General features: G+C 45.2%; 1 protein-coding gene across 2 annotated transcripts in view; it reads right to left on the reverse strand.

Moving 5' to 3' along the window:
* fndc3a (fibronectin type III domain containing 3A) overlaps positions 1–24,822 on the reverse strand; it is a 347,342-nt gene that overhangs the window by 116,893 nt on the left and 205,627 nt on the right. For both annotated transcript variants that reach the window (XM_086006446.1, XM_086006447.1), the window contains one exon: positions 2,993–3,069. In XM_086006446.1, coding sequence (XP_085862572.1) covers positions 2,993–3,069 — 77 coding nt within the window. The remainder of the gene's footprint in view (positions 1–2,992; positions 3,070–24,822) is intronic.

Raw genomic sequence — 24,822 nt, forward strand, 5'->3', positions numbered from 1 at the left:
ACAAAGGTCACATTTAATCCAGCACCATGACATATTGATATATATATGGTTTCTGAAGCACCACCTACCCAATGACCTACAACTTAGAATCATAGAATGGTTACTGCACGGAAGGAGGCCATTTGGCCCATCAAGCCCATGCCAGCTCTCTGCAAGAGCACTTCAACTAGTCCCACTCTCCTGCCCTTTCCCCGTAGCCCTGCAAATTTTTTTTCCTTCAGGTATTTAGCCAATTGCCTTTTGAAAGCCACAACTGAATCTGCCTCCACCATCCTTTCAGGCAGTGCACTCCAGATCCTAACCACTTGCTACGTAAAAAAGTTTTTCCTCATGTCGCCTTTGGTTCTTCTGCCAATCACCTTAAATCTGTGTTCTCTGGTTCTTGACCCTTCCACCAATGGGAACAGTTTCTCTCTATCTACTCTGTCTCGACCCCTCCTGATTTTAAATACCTATATCAAATCTCCTTTCAACCTTCTCTGCTGTAAGGAGAACAACCCCCAGCTTCTCCAGTCTATCCATGTAACTGAAGTCCCTCATCCCTGGAGCCATTCTTGTAAATCTTTTCTGCACCCTCTCTAAGGCCTTCACATCCATCCTAAAGTGCGGTGCCCAGAATTGAGGCCGAACCAGTGTTTTATAAAGGTTCATCATAACTTCCTTGCTTTTGTACTCTATGCCTCTATTTATGAAGCCCAGGATCCCACATGCTTTTTTAACTGCTTTTTCAACCTGCCCTGCCATCTTCAACGATTTGTGCACATACACCCCCAGGTCTCTCTGTTCATGCACCCACTTTAGAATTGTACCCTTTAGAGTTTATATTGCCTCTCCTCATTCTTCCTACCAAAATGTATCACTTCGCACTTTTCTGCGTTAAATTTCATCTGCCATGTGTCCGCCCATTCCACCAGCCTGTCTATGTCCTCTTGAAGTTTATCACTATCCTCCTCACTGTTCACTATACTTCCAAGTTTTGTGTCATCTGCCAATTTTGAAATTGTGCCCTGTACACCCAAGTCTAAGTCATTAATATATATCAAGAAAAGCAGTGGTCCTAGTACTGACCCCTGGGGAGCACCACTGTGTACCTTCCTCCAGTCCGAAAAACAACCGTTCACCACTACTCTCTGTTTCCTGTCACTTAGCCAAATTTGTATCCATGCTGCCACTGTCCCTTTTATTCCATGGGCTTCAACTTTGCTGGCAAGCCTATTATGTGGCACTTTATCAAACGCCTTTTGGAAGTCCATGTACATCACATCAACCGCATTGCCCTCATCAACCCCCTCTGTTATCTCATCAAAACATTTTCATCTCATTAACAGGATTTTCAAAGTGGCTAGCAAAAGACCCTGGAAAATTGGTGTCAGACTAACTAGAATAGACCTCGTCTTTCCCAATCCACCCAGAGCAGTTGTGTACATCACGGACATCAGTTCTGACAGTTAAGGAGCTTCTTTGATGTCATAGATGTGCACTGGGGTTCCGATGATCCAGTTCAGAGTGTATCCCTAGATGCCAAAAAGCATAGCCTTAACAACTCTATAACTTTTGGAGGCCTTAGTTAAATATTTGTGAAATAAAAATGGAGTCTCTATATGCAAATACCCTTATGCAAAGGTAATTACAAGCTTCTCCATCTCAAAATCCTTCAGCTGGGCAAGGGAATGCTGCTGGGTCTTACCCTCTTGCTGTTGTTTGTCTCAGCATTAGAACTCCTTACAGATTACACCACTGTCCCAAAATTGGCTCTTCTGAGCAATCCATAGCCCTTTATGTAGAACACAATCAGAGGCATACTCCATCTATTTAACTCTTCTTTGAATGCCCTTCACAATCAGATGCAGTGATCGTTCAAAGGATTCCAACTTTCACAAGGAACCCACTTACCAAAGGACAAAATTCAACAGATACAAATGTATTAATGATTTAGCGATATAGGAAGAGGAACCCATGAATAGTTCTTCAATTTTCCAAAGAAACCTAATATTTAATTAGGAGCAACTTTTATAAAGTTTGATTAAAATCTGACTAAGAGTTTTGTTACTGAAGTGGCAAATTAATATTGATAGATGTACAACAACACAACAAACCTCCTCTCTTCCGGCAACAGTGATGAAGGATTAATATAACTAAGAATTCACTGGATAGACAAGTATTACTGAAACCTTTCCAAGCTATGGTGATCATATTAACTATAAATTCAAATCTAACAGTCTTTAAAATTTATGGACAAAATACTATCTCTTGGAATTCAGGTCTCTCAGCAACAGCGGTTTCCCTTCAGGCATCACAGAGGGGGCTGGAAAATAGGAGGGGCGGCTACTGCTAAATGCTCAATGTTTATTGTTTATTACTGTTTAATTTTGCTTTATCTTCCATTTTATATATTTGTCATTTAGTGGCGTTTCCAGTTCACTGTGGCTTAGTTATATTGGGCCAATAATAGCTTTGAAAGGATTGGCTATCTTTTGGCAGGGAGAAATGCTGCCTTGTGGTGCAGTTGGGTGGCTGATTATCGCTGCACAGAGCATACTGCGCTGCTCTGAAAAAATGTCAGTACGGGTCAGGCATCTTCCCATAGGGAGCAAAATCTTGCCAGAGGCCATGGAATAGGCAAATATTTTAGCAACAGGAAATCACAAGCAGGGGGGAAAAGTGGGCAAAATTAGAGGGTAATACTATACTTTGAAAAAAAACTTAACAGAAGAATCAACATAAACAACTTTATACATTTATAAATGTAATGGAAGTTTTCCTAAAATGCACAGCTTTATACAATTACGTTTCATTTGCTATACTTATGCAGTACAATTGTGATGGCATAAATACATTTTATCTTCTATACCAGAGAAAACCAATGAATTTTGCCAGCTAACAGTCCTATTCAGCTATAGTACAATTACAATTAAATTAGGTAGTTGGGATATATTACTATACTCATTTTTCCACACAATTGTTCTTTTTATTCAGACACATGTCTGTTTACCTGTGACACATATCCTGGAGGCACATAAATAGGAGGCACTGAACCATTTGGAGACACCATTGGAACCTGAGCAGGACCTGTAAAAGGAAAACATTAAATTCAGAATTCACGTCAAATATTTCAGTAGAAAGAAATGTACTTTCAAAGAGCACCTTAGAGGCTGTTGGAGAATTTTGTGGAAGAATACATATATCATTTGGTAATTACATAACTGCCAGGTCTATAGTAATGTGCAAAATCACTTGTCAACAGTACTGCTAGCAAATGGTATCATTAACCTCCAAAATCCATGCCCATCTTTCCAGCAATTCCATGTTTGAAACGCCCCAATCAGATTTCTGCCCCTGCCACAGCACTGAGACAGCCTTAATCAAAGGTAAATGGCATCCTCTGACACTTTGACCGCAGTGCAACACCTCCCCTTGTCCTCACTGCAGCCTTTAACATGGTCAACCGCACCAGCCTCATCCACCACCTCTTCTCCATTGTCCAGCTCAGTGGGACTGCCCTCGCTTGATTCCACTCTTCCCTATCCATTGTAGACAGAACACCTCCAGCAATGGCTTCTCTTGCCACCCCTGCCCCCATACTGCTACCGCTGAAGTTCCCCAAGGATGTATCCTTGGTCCCATATTCTTCCTCATCTACATGCTACCCTTGAGACATCATCCGAAGACATGGAGTCAGGTTCCACATGTACGCTGATGACATCCAGCTCTACCTCTCCACCACCTATCTCGACCCCTCAGTGGAGGTGTTTATGCTTTACACGAGCTTCCTCCAATCGTACTTCATCTCACCCTATCAACATATCTTTCTATTCCTTTCTCCCTCATGTATTTATCTATCTTCCCCTTAAATGTATCTATGCTATTTGCCTCAACGACTCCCATGTGGTAGTGAGTTCCACGTTTTCACCACTCGGAGTAGTTTCTCCTGAATTCCTTATTGGATTTATTAGTGACTATTTCAATTTATGTATATAAATTTATTTATAGATTGTTTGCAACCTTGGCGTCCTCTTTGGCCTTCATCAAAAGACCACTACTTCGACCTCCGTATCGTCCATCTTTGCCTTTGCCTCAGCCCTGCTGCTGCTGAAGATCTCATCCATGCTTTTGTGACCGTTGGACTATTATTACATTGCTCCCCTGGCTGGCTTCCCATCCTTCACCCTCCATAAACTTGAGCTCATCCAAAACTCTGCTGCGGTATCCTATCACACCAAGGTTCGCTCACTCTCCCCTGTGCTCACTGCCCTAAATTGGCTCCCGGTCCCGGTCCCACAGCTGGCTGATGTCTTCACCGCCATCTTCAATCTGTCATTGGCCCAGGCAGTAGTCCCTACATGCTTCAAGACCGCTACCATTATTCCTGTGCCAAAACAAATGGCTGTGACGTGCCTGAACGACTATCGACCTGTCGCACTCACACCCATCATAATGAAGTGTTGAGAGAGACTGGTCCTGGCTCACATCAAAGTCAGTGTTCCTGCCTCTCTTGACCAACACCAGTTTGCCTATCGTGCAAACAGATCAACGGAGGATGCAATCACAACTGCTCTACACTCGGCACTGAATCACTTAGATGGTAAGGAGACCTACATCAGAATGCTGTTCATAGACTACAGCTCAGCATTCAACACTATCGTCCCCAACAAGCTGGCCACCAAACTCCAAACTCTTGGCCTGAACACTTCCCTCTGCAACTGGACCCTGGACTTCCTAACAGACCCCAGTCTGTCAAATTAGGTAACCACACCTCCACCCCCCCCCCCCCGACCCTGAACACAGGGGCCCCACAAGGATGTGTGCTGAGCCCTCTCCTCTACTCCCTCTTCACCCACGACTGTGTAGCTGTTCATGGTTCCAACACCATCATCAAGTTTGCGGATGACACCACGGTAGTAGGCCAGATCACCAACAACGATGAGTCAGCCTACAGGGAGAAGGTCCAGCATCTCGTGAAGTGGTGCGCCGATAACAACCTGGCCCTTAACATCAAGAAAACCAAAGAAATCATTGTGGACTTCAGGAAGTCTAAAGGCGGAAGTCACCCCCCCATCCACATCAATGGGGCTGTGGTGGAAAGGGTGGACAGCTTTAAGTTTCTCAGAGTCCACATCACGGAAGACCTCTCCTGGTCCCTCAATACCTCCTCTCTGGTGAAGAAGGCCCAGCAGCGCCTTTATTTCCTAAGGAGGCTGAAGGGATGTAACCTGTCACCCCTGATCCTCTCTAACTTTTACCGCTGCACAATAGAGAGCATCCTGACAAACTGTATCACAGTATGGTATGGCAGCTGTAGCTACTATGACCGGAAAGCCCTGCAGCGGGTAGTCAAAACTGCCCAACGCATTACCGGCACCCGGCTACCGACCATAGAGCACATATACCAGAAACGCTGTTTACGGAGGTCACGGTCCATCATCAAAGACCCTACCCACCCCAGCCACAGTCTGTTCGCCCTCCTGCCATCTGGGAGACGCTACAGATGCATTCGCACCCGAACGACCAGATTTAGGAACAGCTTCTTTCCCAGGGCTGTCATCCTAGTGAACTCCACAAATAAACTCTAAAGCCTGCACATCTGCCAATGCACTTTATTATGGTTATGTTTATGTTAATGTATTACAAGCCAAATGTATGTTGAATGTTTAAATGTCTTAATCTAAATGTACACTCTCAGGAGCCGCAAGCCTACATTTCGTTGTACTGCACTGTGCACTAACAATGACAATAAAAGTTGATTTGATTTGATTTGATTTTTAAATTTAAAGTTCTCATCCTTATGTTTAAATCCTTTCATGGCCTCGCCCCTCCCTATCTCTGATCTTCTTCAGCCCCTACAAACCTCCAAGAACTGCGTTCCTCTAACTGCGGCCTCTTGTGGATCCCCACACCCTTCACCCCACCATTGACATCTGTGCTTGCAGCTGTCTAGGTGCAAAGTTCTGAAATCCCCCCACCCCGTCCCAAAACGTCTCTGTATCTCCACTTCCCTTTCCGCCTTTAAGGCCTTCCATAAAACCCATCTCTGATCAAGGTTTTAGTTACTCTTCAAAATATATCCTTCTTTGGCTCAGCATCGATTTTTGTTTGATTATGTTACTGTGAAGCGTCTTGGGATGTTTTACTGAATTAAAAGTGCATGTCTTCATTGTTGTTGTAATTTAGTTTTTTTCCTCTTTGTATAGCCAATTTTTTTCCTTTCCTTCCTCACCTGAAGGCATTGACTCCTTCCAGGTATATTCCCATTGGTGTTGCTCACTCTTGTAGGAACGGAGGTTCCTAACTAAATAATTCATCTCAACTCGATGGATTAAAAGACTGGAATTTAATAACAACGAAGTTTGCTGGATGTTACAAGGAGGAAATCAAAACACGTTCGTTCAAGATGCCAGGTAGTCGAAGACTGCTGGAAAGTTCTCTAAGCTGACGTCATGACGTCCCCACGTTCTTTGCGCCACTGGCGGTCACGTGATCGGCGTCATGACATCACCACGCAGGATAAAGGCAAACACACACTGTAAAGGTAACAATCAGTTTAAAGGCGCAGTCCCCGGCTGCACTATAATACAATTAAGGGGATTATACTAAAGTACACTGAGTCTCTTGTGGCTCCTCCACACTCTCCTGTATCTTTCTCAAGTTATCAATCACATGCGGGCCTTGCCAATGAGACTCAGTAGGCTATTTAATCACAGGGGTCGTCTTAATTTTTTCAGCCAAAGAGTGGTGTTTTCTCTCCTAAGTCAATTTTCTTTTTCATCCCCTTGGTCTTATCATGAAATTTGCTCTTCCCATAGAAGACAGGTGGGGCAACACAGCTCCACCAGTGTTATTAGATCGATGGCAGTAGCCTGGTTGAATGACCATTGATTTCACTTCCACTACTGTAAAGAACTGCCTAGTCTCACTATTCTAACTAGTATGTCTGTGGTGAATTGCGTACAACTGTATGCTACTTTCCTGCAACATAGAAACTCAAGCTGCAATATAGTCCACTACCAGTTCAACATTCCTAATATGGTAAAACTTTAGAATCTTTTATTTAGGTGTCCAAGCTGTGGTGGCTACAGGGCTCCGATAATCTAACCCTCAAAGTCCAGGCACCTCAGGGCTATTTGCACTTATTTCTTATTTGCTAGTTTGTCCTGTTTGAACTTTTTGGGGCACTGTGTTTTGGAATGGGCTGTGTGATAAAAATGAAGCATTGTGTCTAAGACAATAGCAAAATACTGCGGATGCTGGAAATCTGAAATAACAGAAAATGCTGGAAATACTCAGCAGGCCAGGCAGCATCGATTTAGTTTAGTATAAATTCTAGCATGCTACATTAACTAGTGGTGTTCCGCAGGGGTCAGTGCTGGGTCCCCAACTCTTTACAATCTATATTAATGATTTGGAGGAGGAGACCGAGTGCAACATATCAAAGTTTGCAGATGATACTAAGATGGGAGGGAAAGTAGTGAGTGAGGAGGACATAAAAAACCTGCAAGGGGACATAGACAGGCTAAGTAAGTGGGCAGAGATTTGGCAGATGGAATACAATACTGGAAAGTGTGAGGTTATGCACTTTGGCAGGAAAAATCATAGAGCAAGTTATTATCTTAATGGCAAGAAACTTGAAAGTACTGAAGTACAAAGGGATCTGGGGGTCCTGGTGCACGAAACTCAAAAGGTTAGTATGCAGGTGCAGCAAGTGATTAAGGCGGCCAATGGAAAGTTGGCTTTCATTGCTAGGGGGATAGAATATAAAAATAATAGGGAGGTATTGCTTCAGTTGTACAAGGTATTGGTGAGACCGCACCTGGAATACTGCGTACAGTTTTGGTGTCCATACTTAAGAAAAGACATACTTGCTCTCGAGTAGTACAAAGAAGGTTCACTCGGTTAATCCCGGGGATGAGGGGATGGACATATGAGGAGAGGTTGAGTAGATTGGGACTCTACTCATTGGAGTTCAGAAGAATGAGAGGCGATCTTATTGAAACATATAAGATTGTGAAGGGGTTGGATCGGGTGGATGCGGGGAGGATGTTCCCGATGATGGGTGAAACTAGAACTAGGGGGCATAGTCTTAGAATAAGGGGCTGCTCTTTCAAAACTGAGATGAGGAGGAACTACTTCACTCAGAGGGTGGTAGGTCCATGGAATATGCTGCCCCAAAAAGCTGTAGAAGCTACATCATTACATAAATTTAAAACAGAAATAGACAGTTTCCTAGAAGTAAAGGGAATTAAGGGTTACGGGGAGCGGGCAGGAATTTGGACATGAGCCTAGGTTCGGATCGGTCATGGCCCTGTGGGTAGCGGAGTGGGCCCAGGGGCCGTGTAGCCTGATCTTGCTCCTATTTCGCGTGTCTAATTCTGTTAGATTCAGGAGATGGCTCTGTGATAGTAGATTGGCAGTTAGGATCAGATCAGCCATGATCTTATTGCATGGCGGAGCAGGCTCGAGGGGCCGATTGGCCTACTCCTGCTCCTATTTCTTATGTTCTTAAAAACCTGCTTCACACTCAGAAATCACGTGCCAACTTAACCTGATATGTTGTTGCAACAATAAGTTGATTTGCCTGAAGCTGGGTTTCTGAGGGAGGGGCCAAGCCATTCAATTCAAATATTCAGTGTGATATGTTTAAATAAGTGCTTGATTGATAGCTATTTTGAATTTAACAGACAATTCAATTCCCCACATTGATTTGGTCTCTGTTTTGAAGTCATTTATCAGCCACTCTTTCTCAAATCAGTCAATCTATCTGGAACCTTCAAAGAGAGTTAGACAAGCCAGAGGCTTCAATAGATGATTGGAAAAAGAAAAGAACGGCTAAGTAAGGAAATTACTTAAATCTTATATTACCACAGGAGTTGCAAACTATCTTTTTTAATATACAAGGAGCTGGCTATTCTAACTACTGTTTACTGCTACTATTTGCTTGTTGTATTACTATTTAAAAAAATTCTTTGGCAGTCAACTCCCAAGACAAAGTTTAGTATAGTGTTATTCTGCCGCCTTCCAGAGATGAAGTGGATGCAATGAAGGCACAGAATAGAGCAAGTACCTGAAACAATCTAAAAAGCGTCTACTGTTCGTAACTCAGGCATACTACGAATTGTACCAAGATATCAGGGCAAGTGCAAATGCATGCTGGGACCTTGAGGTTCACCTATGAAAATAGTCTGACACACAGAAGCCAAAAGTATCTAGAAAAGGTAGCAGAAACCCAAAAATGCAACAGGTAATTTCTACTGCTGCCGCCTTATTGGTCAACAAATCTTAAATCAGAACAGCAAGATCTGTTAGTATCAGCTGCTTGAGATATAGAATCATAGAATGATACAGCACGGGAGGCTGCCATTCAGCCCACCGTGCCTGTGCTGGCTCTTTGAAAGAGCTATCCAATTCGTCGCATTCCCCGGCTCTTTCTCCCTAGCCCTGCAATTTTTTTCCACTTCCAAGTATTTATTCAATTCTCTTTTGACAGTTAGTATTGAATTTCATTTCGGACAGTGCATTCCAGATCATAACATGCTGCGTAAAGAAAATGTTTCATGTCGCCTCTGGTTCTTTTGCCAATCACCATAAATCTGTGCCTCCAGTTACCGACCCTTCTGCCACTGGAAACAGTTTCTCCTTATTTACTCGATCAAAACCCTTCAAGATTTTGAACACCTCTATCAAATCTCCCCATAACCTTCTCTGCTCTAAGGAGAACAACCCCAGTTTCTTGAGTCTCTCCTTGTAACTGATATCTTTCATCCCTGGTACCATTCTGGTAAATCTCCTCTGCACCCTCTCCAAGGCCTTGACATCCTTCCTAAAATGTGGTGCCCAGAATTGAACACAATACTTTAGCTGGGACCTACCCAGTGTTTTATAAAGGTTTAGCATAACTTCCTTGCTTTTGTACTCTATGCCTCTATTTATAAAGCCAAGGATCCCCTGTGCATTTTTAAACAGCCTTTTCAACTTGTCCTGCCACCTTCATAGATGCAAATTGATGGTAACATGAGTTTGAAAACTTTATATGCAATCCCTAGAAGGCTCTATGGGTATGTGGTCCACAGAGGCAAAACCATGGACACTTCTGATGTATAGTACGGCTGTACTGTCGGCCCGTGGCTCGGTGGGTGGCGCTCTCACCTCTGGGTCGGAGGGTTGTGGGTTCATAGTCCCACTCCATGGATTTGAGCACGGAAGTCTAGGCTTACACTCCCTTTTGTTTTCATCAGTGAGCACTGGCTCTTCACTTAAACTTAGCTCCCAAATTCCCAGACCTCTCTGCTGTCAAGACTACCACAATACATCCTACGAAACCCAGGCAGGGAGGACCTGCGGGAAGGAGGGAGGAGCACAGTAGCAGTATGTTTGTGCTAGGCCGTTGTAGCAGAATCTGGTCTCCAATCATCTTGGATCCCCATGCCATTGGTCAAGACCTTGCTCGATCAAGCCCGTGTGGTAGCTGGTGTGCAACGGCCACCCCACGTTAAAAGAATACACGCACAGGCATCTTCCACCCTTTAAAATGAAGTTCGGGACCTGGAACATCAGGACCCTTATGGACAACCCCACAGTGACAGACCGGAACATCGTACACCCCACCCACCCGCCCCTTCAACCACCAGCTGCCCCACCTGTGACAGAGACTGTAGGTCCCGCATTGGACTCATCAGTCACCTGAGAACTCATTTTGAATGTGGAAGCAAGTCATCCTCGGTTCCGAGGGACTGCCTAAGAAGAAGAAGATAGTGTTGTAAAACAGTTGATTAAAGCTTTGTTTAATGCTTAGGCCAAGTGCCTAGTAGTTTTCTTACGTCAATTTAATCAACTGTTTTACAACATGGAGGTCTAGTTGTGTCCTTCACTAGTTCCTGTTAAGAATGTCCTGCGCAAGCTGGGCCCGTGCCCGAGTATTTATACTCTCTCTGGACAGCGCCACCCGCAGGCCGCTCAGTATTATCGCATAAGTCTTTCTTTCATGAATGACTGATTCATGTCAGATAGTATATTAAATTAAGTCACTGTGAAGGAGTCTGCAGGCTCAGTTCAGCTGTCAGCATTGGAAAAATGTTAGAAAGATCAAACTTGCTTCTATATCGCACCTTTCACATCCTCAGGACTTCCCAAAGTACTTCACAGCCAATGAATTACTTTTAAAATGTAGTTACTTGTTTTGTTTGGTAGCAGCCAAATTGCGCACAGCAAAATTCCACAAACAGCAAATTAGATAAATGACAAATTAATCTGTTTTGGTGGTATTGAAGGTGAAATCTTGACCAAGACACCTTGTTCTTCTCCGAAAAGTGACATGGGATCTTTTATGTCCACCTGAACTGGCTGACAGGGCTTTGATTTAACGTCTCATTCAAAAGGCAGCATCTCCAACAATGTAGCACTCCCTCAGTACTGCACTGAAGTATCACCCCAGATTAAGCGTTCAAGTCCCGAGGAGCAAGATTTAAAATCAGAGTGAGAAAAATTGCAAGTCCGTTTAACCATATGGAGTTGTAGTTCTTTTGCAGGATGAAATACAGGAATCCCTCCCCAACTGCGGGGATACGTCCCTGAAAACCCCCGTGGTTGGTAAAACCGCGGTTGGCAAATATAAGACCTTATGGGAAAAATGGGGTTAGGGGGAACACGGCCACATTTACACTCGTCAGAGCCTAAGTAAGTTGCTTTATTTTAAATAACACAATAAAAATCAATCGAGGGGGTGAATGCGGAGAAGCGACATCGTGGCTGGTTGATGCAACTGGGCGGTTTCTTAAACCTTGAGGTTAGTCAAGGCAAACCTCTTAAAATTTTCCAACCAGCCCTTACTCGCTTGAAACTTTATGTCATCTACACTTTCCCCGGCAGCCACAGTAAGATGCTTGTAAATACGAAGGGCCTTCTTATGTACCCATGCGGAATTAAATTCACTTTTTTCTGGTTCTGGTCTTCCAACCAGATATTAAGTGCCTTCTCCATTTTTCAAGCTTATAGTCCCGTGGCATAAACGACACTTTAGCACTTTTCGAAGGGCCACCCACAATATTAGCCCTTAGCGACTTCACTTTTTTTTATGGTTCTAATGGTGGACTCGTTAATCCCCATTAGTCGTCCAACCGACGCTGTACTTTCACCACGGGCAAGTCTATTAATGACATCTAATTTCCTATCTAAGGTTAGTACATTCTTTGCCCTTTTTGCTATTGATTCACCTTTACCACTGAGATTACGCTTAGAGGCCATGATTAAGGGCCAATAGAACAATACAATACTGTAAATAAAGGCAAAATGGGTAGTAACGAGACGACGTTCACACACAGAGCGGCGCGGATGAATGGAGTCTCGTGTTTGGAAGCGCGACCCGTGAAACTTGAAAATTAAAAACCGCGTATACGCAAAATTCACTGCCGTGGTTGGCAAAATTTGTTGCAGAGAGGAAACCGTGTATACTTGAAATCCGCATATGGCAAAACCGCGGTTGGGGCGGGATTCCTGTATATCAAAACAGGCTACAATTTGAACCTAAAATGTATCTCACACGAAGGAATGAGATGTAACTGCTCTGATTTAATTATGATTTGCTTTTAATCAACTGACTCAGCTACGTGTCCTCTTTTGCTTTCCAGAAGATGGAAACTTGCCAGTGGCTTTAAAAAGTAACTGGTGCATCAGAGATTTTCTGACTAATGTTCACAAACAATCTGTAGCTGTCTGATACTATATCCTGTTGTGCTGCACAATTGTTTTCATTTTCTGTCTGACCTGCCAATGTTGTGAAGTCAAACACTGTTCTGATACACCAGCTCAAGTAATAGAGAAAGCTCTTGAGGTTACGTGAGTTATTTGTTTGATCTAGAAAAACTGGCCTACTAGATCCTGCAGCACAACTTGGTAAACCACAATAAACTGACTTCTGTGCTATATTGCATGCTGTTGTTGCTTTTTTTGTTCAAATGTACCACCCTATAAATAAACGTAAAAGGTTTTTACAAGGATCTTACCATCCATTTTTGTAATTCCACTGTAAACAAAACCCAGGAAATGTAGCACTAACGAGTAGTGATTATGTACGTGAGCAGCTCTCCACTGTGGTGACTTGGCGGCAGTTTATTGGACTAAAAGCTTGTTGAACTACAGCCAGCAATCAAACCTGCCATGTCACATGATTACTGCTGCACCCAATAGCCAAAAAATTCCAGGTGTACTGCTGATATGCAGAGTTTATAGAAAGTAAAACCAAATAAACAACGCAGCCAATGCATCTGTGCTACAGTACAAATTCTATGCTTATAATACAGACAAAACCCTTTGTATGTAACTAGACTACAGCTATTTGTAAATACCTGTATTATTATAAATACATGAATGAACTTCTTTCAAAAATAAAAATTACCGAGCCTTGTAACAGCATATTTCAAATAGAAACTTGAAGGCAGCAAGATAATGACAGAGACCTCGAAGGGCTGGATTTTCATAATCAAATGGGCTTTCTTTCCAATGACTACTGATGCCAGTGCCAGCGCTAGAGAGGTCTACGCAGAGTATCTGCCAATTCTTGGGATTTTCTGGGAGTCTTACTGAAAATAACAGACTGATGTTTGATACCAGTAAACAACCTTGGATATAGAAGATAAAGGCCTATATACAGAGTTAGGAGGTACTAAGGTGGTACAATGCTGATTGAGCTCTGACTAGTTCACACTTGGGGTTGTGTGATCTAGTCAGAGCCCAAAAACCAATCTTCAGCATGGTTAGACTGCACGGATCCAGGCTCCACTGCACCTCTATCTGATTCCCTATGCCAGAAGACTGTCTTCCATTTGAAGAATCTGTCACTGAATAATGTTAGGGGAACAAAACAGAGATAGGGCAATAGTGTAAAGTTCTGCTGTACAGATTATAAGTAGCTTCTATACTTTAGCAGTCAGGTACACTAAGAAAGAAAGTTGCTACTCACTATAATACTTGATAGTTTTAAGACCATGCACTGAAAAAATAATTTAAAAAGGGAGATCAGCAGCAAAAGACCAGCACAAATATATGGATAAAAATGGCAACATGACATTTTGTCAAAAAGTAGAAATTTAAAATTTTTTCATTTACTTTTTGTGCAGAACTGCAGATGAGCAATAGGGCCCAGAACTGATGAACAGCCACGAAGAGCATTGTAAACAAACACAGAGAGTCACGTTGATGATTCACTGGTAGCTTATCAATGACACCTTAAAGAGACTTTGTCTTGCTGATTCCCCTGTTGGCCCGAGATTTCTACTATTTGTGTGTGGAGAATGCAATGGTGAAAATGGAAAAAAACTCTTAATCTGAAATCAATCAAATCCCTGCATATGCATTCCAGAATGTAATTTGCCTGGTTGATAATGGCCTTGAATGGTCATCCTTCTCCCTTTCCATCTTCATTAATGGATACCCTTCCATTGGGTAAAATGAATTAATGTTTGCTGTACCTATTTCCCCCCACCCCCCCCAAAAAGTAACCAAGGGCATGGAACAGACTGCTGTGGCGCTCCACCAACTAGTGTGTAAAAGAACATGCTTTCTCAATTTATTACCTTGTGTTTTCTATTGGCAAACTAACTGAAGGAGTAGGATATTTTTGTTCTGCTGTAAGTATACAGAGTGGTAGCATCAGAGAGGTTGACAGAGTTTCTGAGTTCTGTTTGAAAATTGCTGGCACCAGAACCATAGAGTCATAGAGTTATACAGCACAGAAAGAGGCCCTTCGGCCCATCGCATCCGCGCCGGCCATCAAGCCCTGTCTAATCTAATCCCATTTTCCAGCATTTGGTCCGTAGCCTTGTATGCTATGGCATTTCAAGTGCTCATCCAAATGCTTCTTGAATGTTGTGAGGGTTCCTGCCTCTACCATCCTTTCAGGCAGTGAGTTCCAGATTCCAACCACCCTCTGGGTGAAAGTTTTTCCTCAAATCCCCTCTAAACCTCCTGCCCCTTACCTTGAATCTATGCCCCCTTGTTATTGACCCCTCTACTAAGGGGAAAAGTTCTTTTCTATCTACCCTATCTATGCCCCTCATAATATTGTATACCTCAATCAGGTCCCCCCTCAGCCTTCTCTGCTCCAAGGAAAACAACCCCAGCCTGTCCAGTCTTTCACCATAGCTGAAGCGCTCCAGCCCAGGTAACATCCTGGTAAATCTCCTCTGCACCCTCTCCAAAGCAATCACATCCTTCCTATAGTGTGGCGACCAGAACTGCACACAGTACTCCAGCTGTGGCCTTACCAGCGTTTTGTACAGCTCCATCATAACCTCCCTGCTCTTATATTCTATGCCTCGGCTAATGAAGGCAAGTATCCCATATGCCTTTTTAACCATCTTATCCACCTGTTCTGCTGCCTTCAGGGATCTATGTACATGCACACCAAGGTCCCTCTGATCCTCTGTCTTTCCTAGGGTCTTACCATTCATTGTGTATTCCCTTGCCTTGTTAGGCCATCCAAAATGCATCACCTCACACTTTTCAGGGTTAAATTCCATTTGCCACTGTTCCGCCCATCTGACCAACCCATCTATATCGTCATAGAGTCATACAGCACAGAAAGAGGCCCTTCGGCCCATCGTGTCTGCGCCGACCATCAATCCCTGTCCAGTCTAATCCCATTTTCCAGCATTTGGTCCATAGCCTTGTATGCAATGGCATTTCAAGTGCTCATCCAAATGCTTCTTGAATGTTATGAGGGTTCCTGCCTCTACTACCCTTTCAGGCAGTGAGTTCCAGATTCCAACCACCCTCTGGGTGAAAAAGTTCCTCCTTAAATCCCCTCCAAACCTCCTGCCTCTTACCTTGAATCTATGCCCCTTTGTTATTGACCCCCCTACTAAGGGGAAAAGTTCCTCTTTATCTACCCTATCTATGCCCCTCATCATTTTGTACACCTCAATCAGGTCCCCCCTCAGCCTTCTTTGCTCCAAGGAAAACAACCCCAGCCTGTTTAGTCTTTCTTCATAGCTGAGGCGCGCCATCCCAGGTAACATCCTGGTGAATCTTCTCTGCACCCTCTCCAAAGCAATCACATCCTTCCTATAGTGAGGCGACCAGAACTGCACACAGTACTCCAGCTGTGGCCTCACCAGCGTTTTGTACAGCTCCATCATAACCTCCCTGCTCTTATATTCTATGCCTCGGCTAATGAAGGCAAGTATCCCATATGCCTTTTTAACCACCTTATCTACCTGTTCCGCTGCCTTCAGGGATCTATGTACATGTACACCAAGGTCCCTCTGACCCTCTGTACTTCCTAGGGTCCTACCACTCATTGTGTATTCCCTTGCCTTATTTGTCCGTCCAAAATGCATCACCTCGCACTTTTCAGGGTTAAATTCCATTTGCCACTTTTCCGCCCATCTGACCAACTCGTTTATATCGTCCTGTAGCCTGAGGCTTTCCTCCTCGCAAATTACCACCCCACCAATTTTCGTGTCATCTGCGAACTTACTGATCATACCTTTTACATTCTCATCCAAATCATTTATGTAGATCACAAACAGCAAGGGTCCCAGCACCGATCCCTGAGGTACCCCACTGGACACAGGCTTCCAGTCACAAAAGCAACCTTCGACCATCACCCTCTGCCTCCTGCCACTCAGCCAGCTTAGGATCCAACGCGCCAAGGCACCCTGGATCCCATGGGCTCTTACCTTCTTGACCAGTCTCCTATGCGGGACTTTGTCAAAAGCTTTACTGAAATCCATGTAAACCACATCCACAGCATTTCCCTCATCCACACACCTAGTCACCCCCTCGAAAAATTCAATCAGATTGGTCAGACATGATTTACCCTTGACAAAGCCATGCTGACTATCCCCGATTAATCCTTGCCTCTCCAAGTGGAGACTAATTTTGTCCCTCAGAATTTTTTCCAATAATTTCCCTACCACAGATGTTAGGCTCACTGGCCTGTAATTCCCTGGTTTATCCCTGCTACCCTTCTTGAATAATGGTACTACGTTAGCTGTTCTCCAGTCCTCTGGTACATCCCCTGTGGCCAGAGAGGTTCTGAAAATGTGTGTCAGAGCCCCTGCAATCTCCTCCTTTGCCTCACACAACAGCCTGGGATACATCTCGTCCGGGCCTGGGGATTTATCCACTTTTTGGCCTGCTAAAACCGCTAGTACCTCCTCCCTCTCGATGCTAATATGTTCAAGTATGTCACAGTCCCCTTGCCCGATTTCTATGTCTACATTGTCTTTCTCCATAGTGAACACAGATGCAAAAAATTCATTTAAAACCCCGCCTACCTCATCTGGCTCTACACACAGATTGCCACTTTGGTCCCTAATGGGCCCTACCCTTTCCCTGGTTATCCTCTTGCCCTTAATATACTTATAAAACATCTTAGGATTTTCCTTTATTTTGCTCGCCAGTGTTATTTCATGGCCCCTCCTCGCCCTCCTAATTTCTTTTTTAAGTATGCCCCTGCACTTTTTATACTCTTCTAGGGCTTCCTCCGTCTTTAGTAACTGCCAAAAGCCCCCCTTTTTTTCCTAATGCATTTTTGTATATCCCTTGTCATCCAAGGTTCCCTTTGCTTGTTGGTCCCACCCTTGACCTTTACAGGAACATGTTGGCGTTGTACTCTCTCTATTTCCCTTCTGAAAGTCTCCCACTGCTTTGATGTGGATTTTCCTATAAGTAGCTGCTCCCAGTCCACTTTGGCCAGATCCTGCCTTATCATATTAAAATCAGCCTTCCCCCAATTTAGAACCCTTATTTCCGGGCCGTCTTTGTCTTTTTCCATGACCACCTTAAATCTCACCGAATTATGGTCACTGTCGCCAAAATGCTCTCCTACTGACACTTCCACCACTTGCCCGGCTACATTCCCTAGAATTAGGTCCAGTACCGCCCCCTCTCTTGTAGGACTTTCTACATGTTGGCTCAAAAAGCTCTCCTGGATGCACTTTAAGAATTCTGCACCCTCTAAGCCTTTCACACTCTGACTATCCCAATTAATATTGGGGAAGTTGAAATCCCCCACTATTATTACCCTATTATTTTCGCACTTCTCTGAGATTTGCCTACATATCTGTTCCTCTATCTCCCCCTGACTGTTCGGGGGCCTATAGTACACTCCCAGCAAAGTGCTTGCCCCCTTTTTGTTTTTAAGTTCTACCCATATGGCCTCATTAGAGGAACCCGCTAATATATCATCCCTCCTTACAGCAGTAATTGATTCCTTAATTAATATTGCAACACCCCCTCCCCTTTTACACCCCCCTCTGTCTCGCCTGAAGATTCTATACCCCGGAATATTGAGCTGCCAGTCCTGACCCTCCCTCAACCATGTCTCCGTGATAGCAACAATATCGTACTCCCATGTGTTCAGCAACAACTTCAGTTCATCCACCTTATTTGCAAGACTCCTTGCATTAAAATAAATGCCTTCCAGCCTTGCCATATTCCCTTTTGCCTTCATATATTTGCTCTGCCTTCCCAGCTGACTTGTTTTTCCTCCGTATTTGGCTGTAACTCACCCCCTACTATAGTTCCACTCTGTATCCCATCCCCCTGCCAAGTTAGTTTAAACCCCCCCCCCCCCCCCCAACAGTGCTAGCAAACCTTCCCGCAAGGATATTGGTCCCCCTCTGGTTCAGGTGTAAACCGTCCGACTTGTACAAGTCCCACCTTTCCCAGAAGCAGACCCAGTGATCCAGGAAACTAAAGCCCTCCCTCCTGCACCATCCCTTTAGCCACGCATTCATCTGTTCTATCTTCCTATTCCTATACTCACTAGCACGTGGCACCGGGAGTAATCCAGAGATTACAACCTTTGAGGTCCTGCTCTTTAATCTTCCACCTAGCTCCTTAAATTCTTGCTGCAGGACCTCATCCCTCTTTTTACCTATGTCATTGGTACCAATGTGGACCACGACCTCTGGCTGTTCGCCCTCCCCCTCCAGAATGCCCTGCAGCCACTCAGTGACATCCTTGACCCTGGCACCAGGGAGGCAACAAACCATCCTGGATTCACGTCTACGGCCACAGAAACGCCTATCTGTTCCCCTTACTATAGAATCCCCTACCACTATTGCTCTCCCACTCTTTTTCCTCCCTTCCTGGGCAGCAGGAGCACCCCCAGTGCCAGGAAGTTGGCTGCTGCTGCCTTCCCCTGGTGAGTCATCCCCCTCAACAGTATCCAAAGCGGTATACTTGTTTGAGAGGGGAATGGTCACAGGGGTGTCCTGGACTACCTGCCTGCTTCTATTGCTCCGCCTGGTGGTCACCCATTTCCTTTCTTCCTGTGCAGCCCTACCCTGCGGTGTGACCAACTCACTAAACGTGTTATCCACGACCCTCTCAGCATCGTGAATGCTCAACAACCCATCCACCCGCAGCTCCAGTGCCTCAATGCGGTCTGCTAGTAGCTGCAGCTGGATGCATCTCTGGCACACGTGGTCATCAGGGGCACCGGCAGTGTCCCTGAATTCCCACATAGAGCAAGAGGAGCATATCACGGGGCTGGGCTCTCCTGGCATGATCTTCCCTTTAATTAATTTAAATTAATTTACTATCACCAATTAAAGATATCTCTAAGGCGTTTGTATAGTCTACCAACAGTCCCTACTATACCAGAAAAGACCCTAGTAACTATAAACTACAGAGTTAAAATTTAAAAAAGAGAAATACTCACCAACCAATCACTTACCTGCTCCCTGGTGACATCACACTCTGATTACTTTTTACCTCTCTCCCCGCTGCTGAGTTGGTGTGCCTCGCTGGTCGCCGGTTTTTGTACCGGGCTCCTCCTCGCTGCTCCCCCTTGCTCCGAGTGGTCTCGGGCCTCGCTGGTCGCCGGTTTTTGTACCGGGCTCCTCCTCGCTGCTCCTCCCTGCTCCGAGTGGTCTCGGGCCTCGCTGGTCGCCGGTTTTTGTACCGGGCTCCTCCTCGCTGCTCCTCCCTGCTCCGAGTGGTCTCGGGCCTCGCTGGTCGCCGGTTTTTGTACCGGGCTCCTCCTCGCTGCTCCCCCCTGCTCCGAGTGGTCTCAAGCCTCGCTGGTCGCCGGTTTTTGTACCGGGCTCCTCCTCGCTGCTCCTCCCTGCTCCGAGTGGTCTCGGGCCTCGCTGGCCGCCGGTTTTTGTACCGGGCTCCTCCTCGCTGCTCCTCCCTGCTCCGAGTGGTCTCGGGCCTCGCTGGTCGCCGGTTTTTGTACCGGGCTCCTCCTCGCTGCTCCGAGTGGTCTCGGGCCTCGCTGGTCGCCGGTTTTTGTACCGGGCTCCTCCTCGCTGCTCCTCCCTGCTCCGAGTGGTCTCGGGCCTTGCTGGTCGCCGGTTTTTGTACCGGGCTTCTCCTCGCTGCTCCTCCCTGCAGCCTGAGGCTTCCCTCCTTGCTATTTACCACCCCACCAATTTTCGTGTCATCTGCGAACTTACTGATCATACCTTTTACATTCACATCCAAATCATTAATGTAGACCACAAACAGCAAGGGACCCAGCACCGATCCCTGCGGTACCCCACTGGACACAGGCTTCCAGTCACAAAAACAACCTTCCACCATCACCCTCTGCCTTCTGCCACTAAGCCAGTTTTGGATCCAATGTGCCAAGGCACCTTGGATCCCATGGGCTCTTGCCTTCCTGACCAGTCTATGTGGGGCTTTATCAAAAGCCTTATTGAAATCCATGTAAACCACATCCACTGCACTACCCTCATCCACACACCTAGTCACCCCCTCTCAAAATTCAATCAAATTGGTCAGACATGATCTTCCCTTGACAAAGCCATGCTGGCTATCCCTAATTAATCCCTGCCTCTCCAAGTGGAGACTAATTCTGTCCCTCAGAATTTTTTCCAATAATTTCCCTACCACTGATGTTAGGCTCACTGGCCTGTAATTCCCTGGTTTATCCCTACTACCCTTCTTGAATAATGGTACTACGTTAGCTGTTCTCCAGTCCTCTGGCACATCCCCTGTGGCCAGAGAGGTTCTGAAAATTTGTGTCAGAGCCCCTGCAATCTCCTCCTTTGCCTCACGTAGTAGCCTGGGATACATCTCGTCCGGGCCTGGGGATTTATCCACTTTTGAGCCTGCTAAAACCTGTCCTCAATGTGCACCTCTATCCTTGGCCATCTGCTGCCATCCTTTGCCCTTTGTCTCCCAATCTCCTCTCTTCCACTGTTTTAAGTTCCCCTGGCTCGAATAGTGAGTGCATTTTAGCCCCAACTACAAGTTAACTGCTAGTTTAAACTTCCACTGCCCATCCCCCGACCTAGCCTGCTCTCTGCTTTTCTCATTGAGCTCCTGGATCACTTCTCAAATTTGGCTTCCAAATTCCTGGACTTCTCTGGACATCAAGATTACATTTCTGTACTGGACTACACCGCAAGACTCAACTGCTGTGTCTCTGATCTGCTGTTCTGTTGCTTAAATTTTAAAGTAACTTTTGTTAAGTCTGTGTGTTCCAGTTGTATTAAGATTAATTACTGACACAGACTACAAGAATAAAGTTCAACAGGTCTTTACTAGTTGGAGGTCAGGACTATACTAAATACAATATCACTACACAGTACTTATATACCGGTGGTCACCACCGGTATTACGTATACAGCAGCCAGAGAAAGTAGTACATCTCTTAAGGTGGAACAGGCTTAAGTTCTCTTAAGGTGGAACAGGTTACATACACCACAATCCTCCCTTTTTAGCTTAACAGTCATATCCCCATTTAACATAACATCATAACATATATACATATATAACTTCAGGTATAAACAGTTCAAAGGTTCAGTCTCTCAGGAGGCCTTCTGATTCGGTTTGGATAACGCCTTTCAGTGGTCTCTGATTCTTGTTGCTGAGGTGACTCTTCTTGTTGGTTTCCTATGTATTGGACGTCATCATCAGGTACAGTCCCTGCCGAGGTAGATGCTTCAGGTTCATTAACGTCTTCCACAGTTGTCTCTGTCGCAACCATGGGTTCGACCCTTGCTCTTGATTCTACCAGTTGATCCGCATGACGCCTTATCACATTGTTACCAATATCTACTGTGTACATCAGAGGTCCTTGTCTGGCCCGAATTGTTCCGGACTGCCATTTTTCGTTTCCATAGCCCCTTGCCAACACTGGTTGTCCTACGTCGAAACTTCGAGTGGACTTGTTATTAATATGCCGGAACTGTTTGTTTTCCACTTCCCTCCGCACATTTGGTTTTAACAAGTCCAACCTGGACCGCAACCTCCTGTTATAAAACATCATGGCAGGACTTTGGTTAGTCACTGCATGAGCGGCGTTTCGATATGCCATTAGGAAATTGTCCACCTTGTGTTGTAACGGAATCTGATCATCGTTCATGGCCTTTATTGCCTTTTTGAATGTTTGGACAAATCTCTCGGCCAACCCGTTTGTCGCCGGATGATATGGGGCAGGGGTATAATGTTTCACCCCATTCTTCTTTAAGAATTTTTGGAATTCTTCCGACACGAACTGTGGTCCGTTGTCCGAACGTATCTGTTCTGGCAATCCGTTCCTTGCGAATATTGTTCTTAACACCGCAATTGTCTTTTCTGAAGTAGTGGTATTCATCTTGATCACTTCTGGCCATTTGGAATGTGCGTCCACCGCAATTAGGAACATGGAGTCCATAAATGGACCAGCAAAGTCAATATGTACACGTTGCCATGGGGCTGAAGGCCATTCCCATGGGTGTAGCGGTGCAATCGGAGGTGCATTTTGCACTTTTTGGCACCCAGCGCAGCTTTTTGTCAACTCCTCTATCTGTTGGTCAATGCCCGGCCACCATACATAAGCCCTAGCAAGACTTTTCATCTTAACTCCCCCCAGATGACCTTCATGCAGTTCCTTTAGAACTCTTTCCCGTAACTTGGGAGGAATAATCACTCTTGTCCCGTACATCAAAGTACCATGGCAGACGGACAGCTGGTCTCGCCTTGCCGAGAATGCCGGTAACAGAGGATCACCATGTGTTGGCCATCCCTTCACTGTCACCTCGTAAACTCGGGACAGTGTCGGGTCGTTCCTGGTTTCTCTTTCAATACTTGCATTGGTGACTGGTAAACACTCGATGATGGTCGAATGAAATAACTCAACAGGGTCAACTTTCGTCGTCTCTTCTGCTTCAGGTAGTGGCAGGCGCGACAGCCCATCAGCATTGCCATGCTGCTTTGTACCTTTGAATTCTATTTGATATTGATGTGCCCCTAGGAAAAGGGACCATCTCTGGAGTCGCTGTGCTGTCATCACCGAAACACCCTTCTTAGGGTTAAAAATGGATACCAACGGCTGATGATCTGTCAGAAGTGTGAATTTTTGGCCCTGCAGGTAATGATTAAACTTCTTCACTCCTCATACAAGGCTGAGAGCCTCCCTATCGATCTGCGCATAGTTGCGCTCAGCGGAGGTCAATGATCTGGATGCAAACGCGACTGGCCTTTCCATGCCATTTGGCAACTTATGTGAGAGTACTGCCCCAATACCATATGGAGAAGCATCACAAGCCAACCGAATAGGCAGTGTCGGGTTGAAGTGAGCCAACACTTCCTCTGAGGTGATCAATTCTTTGCTTTTGCGAAATGCCTTCTTACAGTTTTCGCTCCATTCCCATGGTACCCCCTTCTGTAAAAGAGCGTTCAGCGGGTGCAGTACCGTGGATAGATTCGGTAGAAACTTATGGTAATAGTTAATCAATCCCAGAAACGACCTCAACTGAGACACATTATCCGGAGCGGGAGCCTTTACAACTGCCTCTATCTTGTCAGGAGACTTATGAAGCCCCTCCCGGTCAATGACATGACCACAGTACGAGATCCACTTCTGAAAGAACTCACATTTCTGCTGATTAACTCTAAGTCCATACTCTTTCAGTCTGTTGAGCACCAGTTCCAAGTTTGCGAGGTGTTCTTCATCACCATCACCTGTAATCAGAATATCGTCCAGGTAACATTGTGTGCCTGGAATTCCCTGTAATACCTGCTCCATGGCCCTCTGCCAAATTGCCGGAGCCGATGCCACTCCAAAAACCAGCCTATTATACCGGTACAAACCTCCATGCGTGTTGATCGTGAGGTACTGGCGTGACTCTTCTTCAACCTCCATTTGCAAGTACGCCTGCGCCAGGTCTATCTTGGTGAAGTGTTTCCCGCCAGACAACGAAGCAAAAATATCCTCAATCCGCGGAAGCGGATACTGCACCGTGTGAAGCACCGGATTAATGGTGATCTTGAAATCTCCACAGATGCGAACCTTCCCTGGTTCTCCTGGCTTGTTGCTCGAAGGACGTTTCATAACGGGAACAATGGGCGTAGCCCACTCACTCCAATCTACCTTAGACAGTACACCTGAACGTTCTAGCGCTTCCAGTTCCGCTTCTACAGTAGGTCGTATTGCATAGGGTACCGGTCTGGCTTTGAAAAATTTTGGTTGTGCATGTTCATCAATCTTGATGTTTGCCGTAATTCCTTTCAGTGTTCCCAGTCCTTGCTGGAACACCTCTTTAGCATCATCCAATATTTTGGACAATCGTTTAGGTTTGACATCTGTTTCCCCGGAATCTACCGTTAGTGCTTTTAAGGAGTGCCAATCCATATTCATTTTCCTAATCCACTCCTGTCCCAGTAGTGGTGGACCTCCTTCAGGTAGCACATATAAGTCCATTACTTGGCTTTCTTCGCCCTTGTGGACCACTTTTACCTCTATCTTTCCGATGGGGTACACTCTTTGCCCCGTGTATGTTTTCAATATAATCTCCGTATCCCGTAGGGGAATATGTTGGAATAACCTTTTGTAATCTTTCTTATTCATGACCGTCAATGCCGATCCAGTGTCCAATTCCATCTTTACTTGGA

The sequence above is a fragment of the Somniosus microcephalus genome, chromosome 14 (assembly GCF_052327205.1).
Source record: "Somniosus microcephalus isolate GS21.2 chromosome 14, FLI_Smic_1.0, whole genome shotgun sequence".
Lineage (NCBI taxonomy): Eukaryota > Metazoa > Chordata > Chondrichthyes > Squaliformes > Somniosidae > Somniosus > Somniosus microcephalus.